This window comes from Antennarius striatus, chromosome 24, assembly GCF_040054535.1.
Source record: "Antennarius striatus isolate MH-2024 chromosome 24, ASM4005453v1, whole genome shotgun sequence".
Taxonomy (NCBI): Eukaryota; Metazoa; Chordata; class Actinopteri; order Lophiiformes; family Antennariidae; genus Antennarius; species Antennarius striatus.
The window spans coordinates 1341127-1354496 of record NC_090799.1 but is presented as its reverse complement, the minus strand read 5'-3'; the positions used below and the strand labels follow the sequence as shown (position 1 = coordinate 1354496).

General features: G+C 40.4%; 3 protein-coding genes across 4 annotated transcripts; all 3 read left to right on the top strand.

Annotated features, from left to right (window-relative positions):
• Nucleotides 1-3001: 3001 nt before the first annotated feature.
• On the top strand, nucleotides 3002-6580 carry cldn10a (claudin 10a). The gene is made up of 6 exons (XM_068309749.1): nucleotides 3002-3062; nucleotides 3487-3851; nucleotides 4604-4765; nucleotides 4849-4930; nucleotides 5020-5124; nucleotides 6190-6580. The coding sequence occupies exons 2-6, from the start codon at nucleotides 3632-3634 to the stop codon at nucleotides 6317-6319; spliced, it is 699 nt and encodes a 232-aa protein (XP_068165850.1). The 5' UTR covers nucleotides 3002-3062; nucleotides 3487-3631; the 3' UTR covers nucleotides 6320-6580.
• A 2192-nt stretch (nucleotides 6581-8772) lies between these two features.
• On the top strand, nucleotides 8773-10935 carry cldn10e (claudin 10e). Its single transcript, XM_068309748.1, has 5 exons — nucleotides 8773-9173; nucleotides 9263-9424; nucleotides 9645-9726; nucleotides 9832-9945; nucleotides 10457-10935. The coding sequence occupies exons 1-5, from the start codon at nucleotides 8942-8944 to the stop codon at nucleotides 10854-10856; spliced, it is 990 nt and encodes a 329-aa protein (XP_068165849.1). The 5' UTR covers nucleotides 8773-8941; the 3' UTR covers nucleotides 10857-10935.
• Nucleotides 10936-11074: 139 nt separating this feature from the next.
• On the top strand, nucleotides 11075-13004 carry LOC137591446 (claudin-10-like). 2 transcript variants are annotated; one of them, XM_068309447.1, is made up of 6 exons: nucleotides 11075-11359; nucleotides 11911-12050; nucleotides 12134-12295; nucleotides 12394-12481; nucleotides 12555-12662; nucleotides 12753-13004. In XM_068309447.1, the coding sequence occupies exons 1-6, from the start codon at nucleotides 11268-11270 to the stop codon at nucleotides 12871-12873; spliced, it is 711 nt and encodes a 236-aa protein (XP_068165548.1). In that variant the 5' UTR covers nucleotides 11075-11267; the 3' UTR covers nucleotides 12874-13004. The 2 variants fall into 2 exon arrangements, with proteins under 2 accessions (XP_068165548.1, XP_068165547.1); XM_068309446.1 differs by having other exon boundaries at nucleotides 12750-13004.
• The last annotated feature ends 366 nt before the right edge of the window (nucleotides 13005-13370 follow it).

Below are 13370 nucleotides of genomic sequence, written 5' to 3'. Positions count from 1 at the left end.
TTAACGCGTTTCAATGACATATGTTATTGAAAGTACTTTTTCCAGTCTATTTCAAATCAATTCAATTCAATTTAAAAACTTCAATTTTCCCAAGGGGCAGTTGAAAGCACATAAAGCATAAAAGGCACATAAAGGAAAATACACAATAAATAGTGATATACAATATAAACAGGTATGTGCAATGAGCTAATAAATATATTTTTAAAATGTAGAAATGGTAAAACTATAAAAGGATAAATATATCCGTCACAAACGCCTCATATTTGTAAAGTGATCAGCATAAATCAGGGCTAATAATGCTGTTTCACAAATTTCAAACGTGGTCAGTGTCATCATGGGTGTCAGCGCTGTTTGTCTGCATCAGTATTAGTCAGCAAAATCTCCAAGTCTGTTATCTGCTCACCTCACGCACTTGTGACAAGAATTTTAAACATGAACAGACATGCAGGCCTCCACTTATTTGTGTGTCACTACTGATAATTGTTTTACACTGTTTCCACTCCCACTTTGTTTGCGTGTGCGTGTGTGTGCGTGTGTGTGTGTGTGTGTCAAATGACTTCAAGCAGTTTGGGAAAGCCGAGCAAACGTCCAGTCAGTTAGAAAGGCAAACAACATTGAAAACAATCATCCCATCGCATTAGTTCTTGTTTGCCCACTCTCTCTGTCTCACAGTGCTCAAACACAGATGAGCCGTACGAAGGAGAAACATGAACAACCACAGGATATCCTAAAATTAAAGAGGGCACGATGCAGATGACAGCTCACATGTGACACACCATACGTGTTTCGTCGTGAGACGAGAACTGAGAGTAAACACTATAACCCTATAAAAATTCCCTCCTGTCCTCCTTCCACTGTTTACTCTCCTGTCTCTCCAGAGCTCAAGGAGTCCACTCATGTTTTCCTCACTAACAAACTAATGACAGCAGACCCCAGCGAGCCTGGCTCTCACACCTTGTGTGTTTTTGTCCTGTGGATGTTTGGCTTCCACCCACTGGGAAAAGGGCTGAAGGATAAAAAAATCAGCAGGAGATTATTACAAGCAGCCAAATAACATTAATCTATGGGATCAGCGCTCCTTTCCCATGCCCCTCCACTGGTCTGATACTTTTCCCTCACATATTTCAAGCTTCTTTTCTCCCTTCGCTGAACATGAAGAATGAATAAAGACTTTATTAGCTGTCAATTCCAGATAGACACCAAAAAGGAATCTTTTAATGAGCAGCTGTAAAGTATTATCTGTGTAATTGTCAGATTAACAGGCTTGTTTCTGTTCTATTTACTATCCATTGCATGCGAAAAGCTGATAAAAGCTGAATGATTTTTGTCATATACCTCTAAAAAAAATAAAGATATTCATCATACATTTGGGATTCCACAGTTTTAGATTCAGATTCATTCAGCTTTAATTAAATTTATAAACTAAGTCTGGTCTCCTGTCAGATGTGCTGAGGATTAGAATCAGTTAATTTTTGAGGCCTTGTCTTTTTAGAATTCAGACCCTTTTGCTATCCTTAATTAGTGAACAAATAAAAGTTTTTATCTCTTTATCTCGACTGATGTTACAGCCAAAGGACAGAGAGTTAGGATTAGTCTGATCAACATTTACAGCCAATGTGAAAACCTCTGGTTTATCTTGTTTTTATCTGTAATTGTGGGTAATTCACAAGGTTCACATTTAGTCCAATCCTTTTTACAGTTTATGCCACTCACATTTAATTTTCAACCAACAGCAATGCCCATTGCACATCATCCAGATGATAAGACAGCAACTTTGTGTGTGTGTGTGTGTGTGTGTGTGTGTGTGTGTGTGTGTGTGTGTGTGTGTGTGTGTGTGTGTGTGTGTGTGTGTGTGTGTGTGTGTGTGTGTGTGTGTGAGGTGTAAACTCTGTTACACTTCATTAACTTCAATTCTAACAAGTTACTTAAACTAGTTCAGTTCCTCGTTACTCTGCAGGTTTTATGCTGATAAGTACAATTAATTCATTTTATTAACATAACTGATTTCAAATCAAACAGATTTTCAAATCAGAAAATTTGCCTTCATAATCAACCATTTCAATTATCAATAATCAGGCCAAATTTTTGTTTGGACGCATTGATTGATGACTTATCCTTTTGGCAGATTAATCTTTTGGCAGATATATATTTAAGAATCATACTTTCATTCAAATATATAATTTTGGTAGTTTTTACAACAATATTCAGAGCATGACCATGACTTAACATCCTACTATGTCAAATGACTGCAGTTTCATTTTAGACATCCAGCACTAATCACTTTATTGCTGCTAAACTGAGACACGCATCACTTTCAATGGAGGTTAGTTGCCAGGAAAGAAAAGCGTGGGTGATTTTCCAGCCGATGTGAAGGTCACCCTCATCATCGTGTTTTTAATGGGGTGTGAGCAGCAGATTGAACAGGACGACTTGTTCCAGCTGCTACATGAGCAGGTTTCCAGGAGAAGGCCCGGTCTGAAGCTGCTAAGCGACAGCCATCAGGGAAACACCCCCAGGAGACTTCAACTACCACCAGATTGGGGCAACAATACTATCAGGACTTTCACACTGGATTTTCACTGACAATAAATAACTGGGTTTAGTTTGCCTTTAATGCTAATCCAGGCCCATTTATTGACCATTAATAGGGGTCAGTGGGGGCAGCTGACAACGGTGTGTGGAAATGCTTGAGCAAAAATCTTTACAAAAACAGATTAGATGTAATCCCTGCCTGAAAAAAAGCTCAGAAATAAGAAGTGACTCACAATCGTGTGAGCAGTATTTCAGCTCAAGATGACTACAGTAATATAACTAAGTAGAACGTCACTTTATTCTGCTGAGATGATGTGTTTATACTTCCCAGTTGACTTACTTCCTTTGAATATTACATCATCCCTCTGACCTCTGACCCTCCTTTCTCTCTCTCCACCACGATTCTACCGTCTGCCTCCACGTCATTTTGTAATAGTTGCTCAGGATTGGAGACAAACCACACAGGGGGGCTACTCTCTCTGTAATGAGCCAGCTTCTCATTTAATGATGCCAGAAAATAAAGCAAACAGGTACAAGTAGCTTCTTTTACTCAGGCATCTCTTGTTTGTTCAGTGTGAGCAATCCGTGTGATCGTTACGGAACTAAAATAAATCCGATAGGGACACTGACACTAAAATCACAACTTGACAAAGGCCTGTTGATGTAAGTTGTAGAGAATGTAAGTACTGTAGTTCGGAAATGAAGTGAAACACATCCTCTCACTGTTCAGTGAATCCAGCGTACACATCGGCTCTATCTCCATTCCTGATCTTTTGTTGCTTCGCTGTCAGAGACTTTTCAGATCCTTTCAATTAAAGACTTCCTCCTCCTACAGATCCTTTGCACAACGTGTGGAGTGATGACCACCGCACACCCCTCCCACCACACACACACACACACAACATACAACAACTGATTGTGCATCAGGGAATGATATGCATTTAAACTTTTCAGTTCTCAGGTATTGAAGCTTTCCTGACAAGCCAGAGGAGAAGAGTTCTGACTCACCTGAACCGATCCTCCCACATCCGCTCAGTCTCTCCTGTGGTCGAAGCCCTCAGTCCTGCCCCAGTCACGGATCGCCACACCACGGGAAAGAATGGGCAACATGGCAACAGAGATTGTGGGCTTCCTCCTGGCCATCTCAGGCTGGATCCTGGTGTCTTCCACCCTGCCTACTGACTACTGGAAGGTGTCGTCTGTGGACGGGACAGTCATCACCACAGCAACCTTCTGGTCCAACCTTTGGAAAACATGTGTGACGGATTCCACCGGAGTGTCAAACTGCAAGGACTTTCCTTCAATGCTGGCTCTAGATGGTGAGTTCTAAGAACGCCGTCACAGTGCATGATGTCTTTTTCATCCATCAAGTGACCCTCCAGTTGTCCAAAGCATTGAAATCCAAACTCTTGACACCTGTTGATTTCAGATAAATGACCACCATGAAGAAATGTGTTTGAAATACATTTCCGTTCTTCAAATACAGCACTCACAATTTCTCCCAAGCTTCCAGTTTAAATAAAAAGTTCCCAAGATAAAGCTGAGGAAACGTGAGTCTCAAAGGAGTGAGGAAAAGAATGTTGGTTTTTCTAGATTCCTGCTCTTGTTTGGTCTGATTTTTGTATTTTTTTGTATTTTGCATAATTAAGCAATGCACACACATCCATATGCAGATGGACGCCACAGCTTATTATCAATACTGTATTTGCTTTTATTTACATACATAACAAGAATAAAATGCTGATTTGTATGTAGATGGTAAATTCAAATCTAATACTGACCTTCATTTTTGTTTCTCCTGCATCTCCTAAAATACATTTGGCTCTCGCTTACTCAATGGTTCACTATGTCCACCAGCTAATTGCTAACTTTGTCAGTCTTTTGGTGTTTAGACAGGTAGAGTAATGTGGATTCAGTGTTCAATCAACACTGCTGTCTTTTGCCTCTGAAAAAAACCCCCCAATGAGTCCAAAGACACAAGTAGTCTTGCTTTATTATAAGGGATCACAAAACAAAAGTTTGGAAGGATGGCTTTAAATCATGTTCCTTCTTCTGTCCCCCTGCCTTCAAGCCTACATTCAGGTGTGCCGGGGTCTCATGATCACGTCTGTATGTCTGGGTTTCTTCGGGTCCATCCTCGCCTTGATAGGCATGAAGTGCACGAAAATTGGAGGCTCAGAGACGACCAAGGCCCGTCTGACCGTCCTCTCAGGATTCCACTTCATTCTCAACGGTAAAACCCAAACTGCTTATGTCTCTATTGGGCTCATCTCTGTATGAAGTGAAGCAATCCTTCTTCTTTGATTATTCCTACAGGTCTCTGCTCCATGACCGCATGCTCCATCTACGCTCACAGAATCACAACGGACTTCTTTGACCCGCTCTTTGTTGCCCAGAAGTAAGCCTTCAAAATTAAAAAAAGGATTTGTTCAACAGGGAGTGAAAAGCAGTCCTTAAGTCCTTCTTGTTTTTATTTCCACCCTTGAGGTTTGAGTTGGGGGCAGCTCTCTTCATCGGCTGGGCCGGATCGGTCCTGTGTATCCTCGGAGGTCTAATCTTCTGCCTCTCGTTGACTGAAGGCTTCTCCGTCAGGCAAGTTGTATTGATTTTCCTGACATGCTGCCCGAACAATGTGATCCCACATCTGTCATCAGCAACAAAGACTTTGAGGAAATCTGATTTGAACAGACTCTCCACTGCACTGAATCGCTATTCAATCAGGCAATTAAAGCAATTACTTTAACTGGAATTGAGAAAACATTGTTAAATCTCTCTCAACATCTTGTCTCATAAATTTTAAAGCTATAAAAAAAACACTATATGATCTTCATTTTGATTAGTTATGCAGCTGCTGACGGCTGAATGTTTCCTTTGTTGCAGTTGAATAATAAGGACCTTTTTGACATGAAAGTCACCTTGACTGAGGGCTCTGAAGTGTTGCATGGGGAAAAGAATGTAATTATCCTTGTTTAGAATTTTGTTAACAGTCTGTCCTACTTAGCTGATCCTCATATTACGGATAAAGAGAGAAAACTCCAACAAATACGCAGAAAGAATTATTTAGAAGGTTCATAAGGGTGGATCATAAGGGTACACGTGGTCTGCAGATTTAAGTCATGTATCCTCAATTCTTTGTTTCATATTTTAGCCAATGACAGACACTCAAAAACATTTTATTACTACTGCTTGGAATAAAATTATGTTAAATTATAGGCATCAAATGACCCGCAATATATTTGACGTGTTTTTGTCATCAAACTCTACCAGGTAAATTTATAAATTGTCTCACATTACTAAATACAGCAAAAAAACAACACTGAACCTATGGATGAGAAACAAATGACCTGGATTCAGTGGCGCCGCCTTGCCTTCCTTCCAAGTTTGCCTGGTGGCCACTTGTGGGAATGCAGAAAAAAATTCTGTCAGCCTCAGCTGTGATGAATCGTGCTAATCAGTTACTGTGTTTCTGCGCTTCTACACCAGGCAAAGATGATGAGCATGATCGAATTAGCACATTAGTATTGTCACGTTGCTGACATTGGCCTTACAGAGCACCTAGCTCTATCCAGATACTCTTGTACAGTTTTCATTCAAGATTGTAACTTGAAATCATTGGAAATGCTGTTGTTGATTTTCGAGTTTCTTGTCATTTTGCAGAGCTGAGTACTCGTACAGTCGAGCTGCATCATTTGCGACATCACACAACAAGCACAACAAGTCGGCCAAGAGCCTCAACAAGGAACCAGGAGTGTCTTCAAGACAGTTTGGAAGAAATGCCTACGTGTGAAATTGTGCTCTTATCTTATTTAATAAGTTGATTGTGGGATTTATTGTAAAGGTTTGTGTGTAAAAGTCAAAGTCAAAGGTAGAATTCATTTTTTATCTTTGTAACTCTGTAAAAAGAATTACAGCGACTCTGGTGAATTTGCGCATATAATTAACTTTGAGGTGCCAGTTTTTCTGTCAATGACTGTTACGTAAAAGATAAGCTTGCTTTTCTTTTAGGGCAAAAAATTTGATTTGGCATGAAACACTGACTCCCACTCTCCGGTCACCTTCAGCATGCTGGCCTTTCCTGACACATTACATCTATGTTTCATAATTTAATCATCAATATTTAAAGCGGTCAGCAAAAGATTTTAAAACCAGAGGATGTCAGCTTTGAGCTACATTAATTTTGACAGTTTTCTGCATTTATGTGAATTTATTGAACTTTTTCGTTTTTGGAATTACATTTCAAATGTAAAAATGTGGCTCTGTAAATGTTTTTTCTTTAATAGCTGAAACTCATTTCTTTTTAAATGTCTGAGTAGGGTTCATGCTGTTAACCTTCTCATGTTGCTTTTAACGGAAACGGAGAACAACACCAGAACAATGAATCACACGAAGGCCTTATTTTCTTGACCTCCTAGGGTCACTAGTTCACATCTGACCCCAGATCTGACTATATAGAGCTGGAGGCCACCCTCCTATCAGCCATCCGTCTCCACCTAGGAATTATTATCAATAGGAATCCCAGGTTATGTTACGCAAAACCTCCTGGCCCAGAGCAGTTGCCCCGTGTTTCCGTCGTCTCCCGACTCAGCTGTCCTAGGATCAGCACAGCTGTTTGATTTAAAGGTATTATATGGTCTAATATCTACCATCTACTTTGCATAATAAGTTTAATCTGTAAATGAAATGCATGAAAATTCTTGCTTATCATTTTAAAGTTTTATTATAAAAGAATTCTTAAACTAACATCTAATAATATGATAAAATCTGCAGGATCTTTCTAAGGAGTCATGAAATTATTTCATGTGTTATTTCAAAAAACATTAAGTTCAACAGTTATGTTTAAATTTCAAACTAATTTTTGATTTCAAATGAAAAACTGCATAATTTTAGTCTTCTCCTCTGCACCCATGCTAACAGCACATTGAGGTAAACACAAAACTGAAAATCACTGACAAAACATGAACATCTGAGCGCATTCCTCATCATACTTTAGTGTATTACCATTATGACATTAGCTAGTTAGCACCAAACAAATCAGGTAGCTCAGATTAACCAGAATGTCATTAGCATGTAGATGGAAACGCGGCAACACTTATGGAGAAATCTAAGGAGGACAAAAGTTATTGTGATGAAATGTCACAGGATCCGGGTCATCCTCTAGATACCCTGAACGTCTGTCGATTCATTTCTCTTCCGGATTCATGTGTTTCTGTGTATATTTTTATTGTATTAGATAACAGGATAAAACAAAGGAAAAAAGGAACGCTAGTGTAACAGCCTGAACTGTTGCTAACGACTTGATAAAAAATAAACACATAAGATAATGAGTGTTTGCTGTATTCAGATAAAACAGCTTATGTGTGGTTTTAATTCAGTCAACACTGATCTATTTGATATCAGCAGCAGATGAAACCGTTTCCCTTCATCCATTCCTGCAATCGCACCACCAGAGAGCAGCATTAACGCACATTTGATTGATGACAGATCTCAGCAAACAGATAAGTTTTGGAATTCCATCTTGATTACATGATTGCATGAATGTAATTAGGTCGTGTTCCCACAACTGATCCTTTGTTCATTGCCATACATTAGTGGTTTCATGCTAATTAAATCCAGCTTCACTAAACAAAGTAAGTCCACCCCACCTACCATCTTTTTCAATAACTCGCTCCCATTACCAATTCTTTGTTAATAAGAGAAACAAAGGGGAGCTCTCACATCCCACGCTGAACATTCATCACTCCCTCCTACTCTCATTAAGTCAGATTTAATGCTAGTTTAACTGTACAAAGACACTGTGATATAATTACAGGACCCACGGCAAGGTCCTCGAACAATGACTAATAACCAGCAGCTTAAAGCCTGAGGCAAAGTCAAGAAAATGTTTAGGTCATAGCGGCGGCGTTATTAGAGTTGAGGGAGAATATAAAGTAAAATTGCCAAAAATGCATGTGTGGATTTTTTTTGAATGCCTCTAAAATCTGAAAAGGATGTAATATATAGATCTAAGTTTTATTACTTTTGAAGATTCAATACTACATAACCTGACAATGATAATAACCTGAAGAGGAATCTTTGCATTATGGGTATTATAGGATGTGGAATGATTTTATAAATCCACATCAAACTCTTTTGAACATCCAGTGCAGAAGTAATTTGAGATAAATGCTGAGGTCAGCACTGTCCACATTCAGATCATGGGAACCTGGGCGAATGTTGTCTCTCACCCATATTTACAAGAGCACTTCCTCTTAACTTTTACCTGTGATGCGCTTGTCCTTTATTTCTGAGGAGGGCGGCTGATGTGGAGACCACAACATCATTCGTCTTCGAAAAGGAAAACCTTCATCTTAGGATGTCTTCTGGAGCATAAACGCTAAAAGGTAGGTCGATCAGCTCGTATCCCAGCAAGATGAAGATTCGTGTGGTCCAGATCTGGGGCTTCCTGATGACGGTTCTCGGGTGGATCTTTGTGGCCTGCACAATGGCCATGGAGGGCTGGAAGATCACCTCTATCGGGGGCATGGGGGGCTCCTCCATCATCAAGGTGGCCTGGTACTGGTCCAGTCTGTGGAGATCCTGCTTTACAGACTCCACCGCTGTCAGCAACTGCTACGACTACCCTGTGCTCTGGTCTGTGGAGGGTAGGTGATGCGTTTTCCACTCAACCCGTCAAAGACAGCATCTCGCTATTCAGTTTTTAGCTTGTTAATGACACGCTGCGTGGCCACAGGCTCCATCCAGATCGTGCGAGGCCTGCTGATGTCAGCGCTCTCCCTGGGTATGCTGGGATTTGTGCTCAGCCTGCTGGGAATGGAGTGCACCTTCATCGGGGGCAAAGACAAGTCAAAGTACAAGAAGATCTTCGCTGGCGGGTGGTGTCACATCATCGCTGGTAATGCATATCTGTTTACTTGTTTGTTTTTAATTTGCACTTATAATTTTTTTTTTGTGGTAATTTAGTTTCATATTTCTTAGATTAAATGATTTTTGGGGGGGGAACTACATTTAACATTTCTTAAATTTAAAGGATTTGTGTGATTCCTAAAAAGAAAGCTGTGTGCAGTAAAAGTTGTCTTCTTTGAGTTGTACTCATTGTTGTTTTCTCTCTGTAGGCTCACTGTCGACGTGCGGTTATGCTGTTTATGCCGAGTACGTCTCAGTGGAATACTTTGACCCTCAATTTGATGGCCTGAAGTATGTTAACAGACTCAAATGTTACTATTTAACCAAAAATAAATAAATAAAATAAAAACGCAAACTTTGAAATATCACTCTCACGGTCTGTTTTGACACCCACAGGTACGACCTTGGCACTCCCCTGTTCCTCGGCTGGGTCGGGTCAGGTTTCCACATAGCGGGTGGATTTTTCTACCTGTGGTCGGTGTGCAAGCCACTCTGTGGGGGAGAGGAGATGTGAGTAGGCTGTGAGCTGATGTAAATGAATAACTCACTGTCAACTTTCGGTACATAAACATTTAGCCTGTAAGCTAACAAAAATTGCTGTTATTAACTTTCCTGGTTACGTGAGGACAAAAGAACTGCATGCTGTGAATAAATGTCAACACTAGGAGGCGCTCAGTGAGAATAGATTGATACCATTTTGCAGCTTTCATTCATGGCATTGTCTCCTTAAAGTTCTATCCTGATGATACTGTTATAAAGGTTGATGCTGCACTTTTACGACAGTGGAGATTCTTACAGCTAACTGTTAACAACAAATCTGTTGTACCTATGCTAACAACGTCTAATTGCCTCAAAACAAGAAAAGCTGAGGCTGATGGGAAAGTCATTTGCTGTGCAATGGAAATTATAAAAATGCCCCCAAAAAATGGAACAAATTTTAAGAACATAAAACTCAAATGTCTATTCAACACAGTCTTCATGTTGGACTATGATCCATCAATAATAAAGTCTCTGTCTGCAGAATAATCAACATCCCGCCAGAACCAGATCCCGAGCAAAACAAATCCACCACAGCTCTGTCCACGGTGTCCGGGATCACGTCAAAGACTAAAGCGTCGTCAATTTCGGAATTGTCATCAAAGTCTGCTCGCTCAGACGTGTCCGGTATCTCCTCAAGATCGGACCGCACATCCAAATCTGGACGCACGACCCGGTCAGGGTCATCGAAGACCGGTCGAAGCATCGGGTCTGCAGGGTCAAGGCCAGGTTCGAGGTCAGGGTCAGAGTCCGGCCTCTCATCGAGGTCCAGCGTTTCGACATTGTCTGATTTGAGGAGCAGCGGAAGCAGCCGAACATCGATATCGCTGTCCGGAAGTTCAAGGAGTGAAACGACTCCGTTCATCAAAAATTCCTACATCTGAAAAAAATGTGATGGCAGATGATGACGATCACAACGCATCTGTGGTGAAAGTAAATGCATTATGTTGTGTGTTAATAAAAGAAAACCTTTTTAACCAAATTTATTATTTGTTTATTGCAAATTATTCTCTCTCCACATACAAGAACACATTATTTAGGCATTCTTTCATCTTCAATAGATGCATTTTATGCAATAAATAAAACTCCTTCAAGCCAATCCGGTCTAGTTGACAGTAAACAGAGTCTGCTTTGTGGCTATTTAAACCAACAAGAGCAACCACAGCAAGAGGATCACTGCTACAGTACTGACGTGAAGAAATAGTCTTGTGGACTTTACTTTAATATCTTCTGAATTGAGGTTACCCTTCTATCAGAATATTACAGAATTTTATGTAAAAAACCAGGCTGAGGGGATGTGGAGGAGACAGATTCAGATACTGGGCCTGCTGCTCTGCCTACTGGGTTGGGGGTTTGTGGGCTGCACCCTCGCCATGGACCGCTGGAGGTATGCACAGATAACGGAATAGACAAGATACACAATTTTTGAAGCACAGGCAAAAGTACAGCTTAATTTTACATGAAAAAAGAGGAATTTAATTGAAATATTAAGTGCTGACATGCAGTAAACACGTTATGACCGTCTTTCTGAATAACACATTTCCTGCAAGCAACAACCCTTTTCTACTGATATAAGTCAAACTGAAATCCACATATGTCAACAGAGAAATAGTCATTGTTTTACTGCTTAAATTTATGCATCTCTTTGTTACCTCAACTTTCATCAAATGCATTTTTCTCACTTATTAAAAATTTTGTTGAATTTCAAAAAGCTTGTGATTATTGCTTAAATCAAAAATACGACACAATTTGAAGTGACTCTTCTGGCACAAGTAAACACCGTCAAATTTAAGGTTAAAAGAATGGCGTCCAAAATAATCGCGACTGCTTCCATGAAGACAATTTTTTTCTTTCTATGAATCCGCCACCTTTTTGAAGAGCAATACTGAACAAATCTATGTAAATGACTAATTCATTTGATTTGTTCTCTAACTTGAGGGTGGCCCAGCTGGGGGGTCAGGGGGGCTCCTCTGTCGTGGTGACAGCCTGGTACTGGTCTGACCTATGGAGAGACTGCTATGAAGACTCCACTGCTCTGGTGAACTGTGTGGACTTCGGGGTCCTGTGGCGAGTCAAGTGTGGGTGCTCTCACAAGCGTTAGGATTTCAGATCATTTTGGCCGTGAATCGATGATGACAGACGTGTGTTTGTCTGTGATCAGCCTACATCCAGGCGGTCAGAGGGCTCCTGATGATCGGCTTGAGCCTTGGCTTGACCGGCACAGTGATCACCTTCTTGGGACTTGAGTGCACGTACATCGGTGGAGACCAGAGAAGCAAAGACAGGATGCTAACAACAGGCTCCGCTTTACATCTGCTCGGCTGTGAGTACGAAATGTTTGTTTGAATGCGACTTATCGGATTGTTACCCACTGGTTCGTCTTGTTTTGTTCCCATGCGTCATGGGCTCTCCCTCATGCAGGCGTGTCAGATGTGGCTGCGTACTGTTTATACATCAACAGGGTGGTTGAAGCTTTTTTACACAGCAAAGCAGATCCATCTAAACTGAGGTAACATGTTTCCCCTGACTCATCCTCATTAGACAATGAATATGACTGACAGATTTAACTGTTATCTCCTCAGTTATGAAATAGGACCACCCCTCTATCTTGGCCTGGTGGCCAGTTTTCTCATTTTTCTTGGCTGTACATTTCAATGTATAACTGCCTGCAGATCAAACCATCCCTTAAGGTTTGTTTCAGCTGAATAATGCCCTGTAAATTCCAACATTGGGAAACTTTCTGTTGTTACTAACTGCATGTGATGCTCTCTCTCCAGCAGACATCCAACAGTTCCTCTCATTGGTGAAAAAGAAGAAAGAGGACTAAGAGGACAAAAACGCACAATGTCAAAGGGTTCTAGAATCTTTCCACACAGGACGGCTTCTGTTGTGATTGTCTGATATGAAATATTCTTTTAAGTTATCTAGTTCAGATGTAACAACTAAGATTTCAGAAACATCCACGTCAAACTCAAAATCATTAATAAGAAAAATTCCAAAAATTCTGGTTGATTTAATAAACTAATTACATTTTCATGCAAATTTTGTCTATATGATACGTTTGTGAGTTTTTTGAAAAGCCTGCGCAAAAATAAAATCAAGTTTTTAACATTCTTTGGGATGACAAGGCGGTTTAAGCGGTTCTGCTGACCCATACCCTCCTTTTAGAGCTGCAAATAAACTTCATGCTTCATCCCCTCAATGATTCTAGATTTTAACAAAGTGATATCATACATATTGGTTAAGTAGGTTTGGTTGGAATGGACTAAACAATTCCATCTAAATTACCATCAATGGAGTTCTATACGTGTTCACCAAACGAAACACAGGGTTGACAACAGTATCAAATTTCAGCTTGACGTAATCCTTCACCAGTTCTGCACGACTGCTGGGAAAAT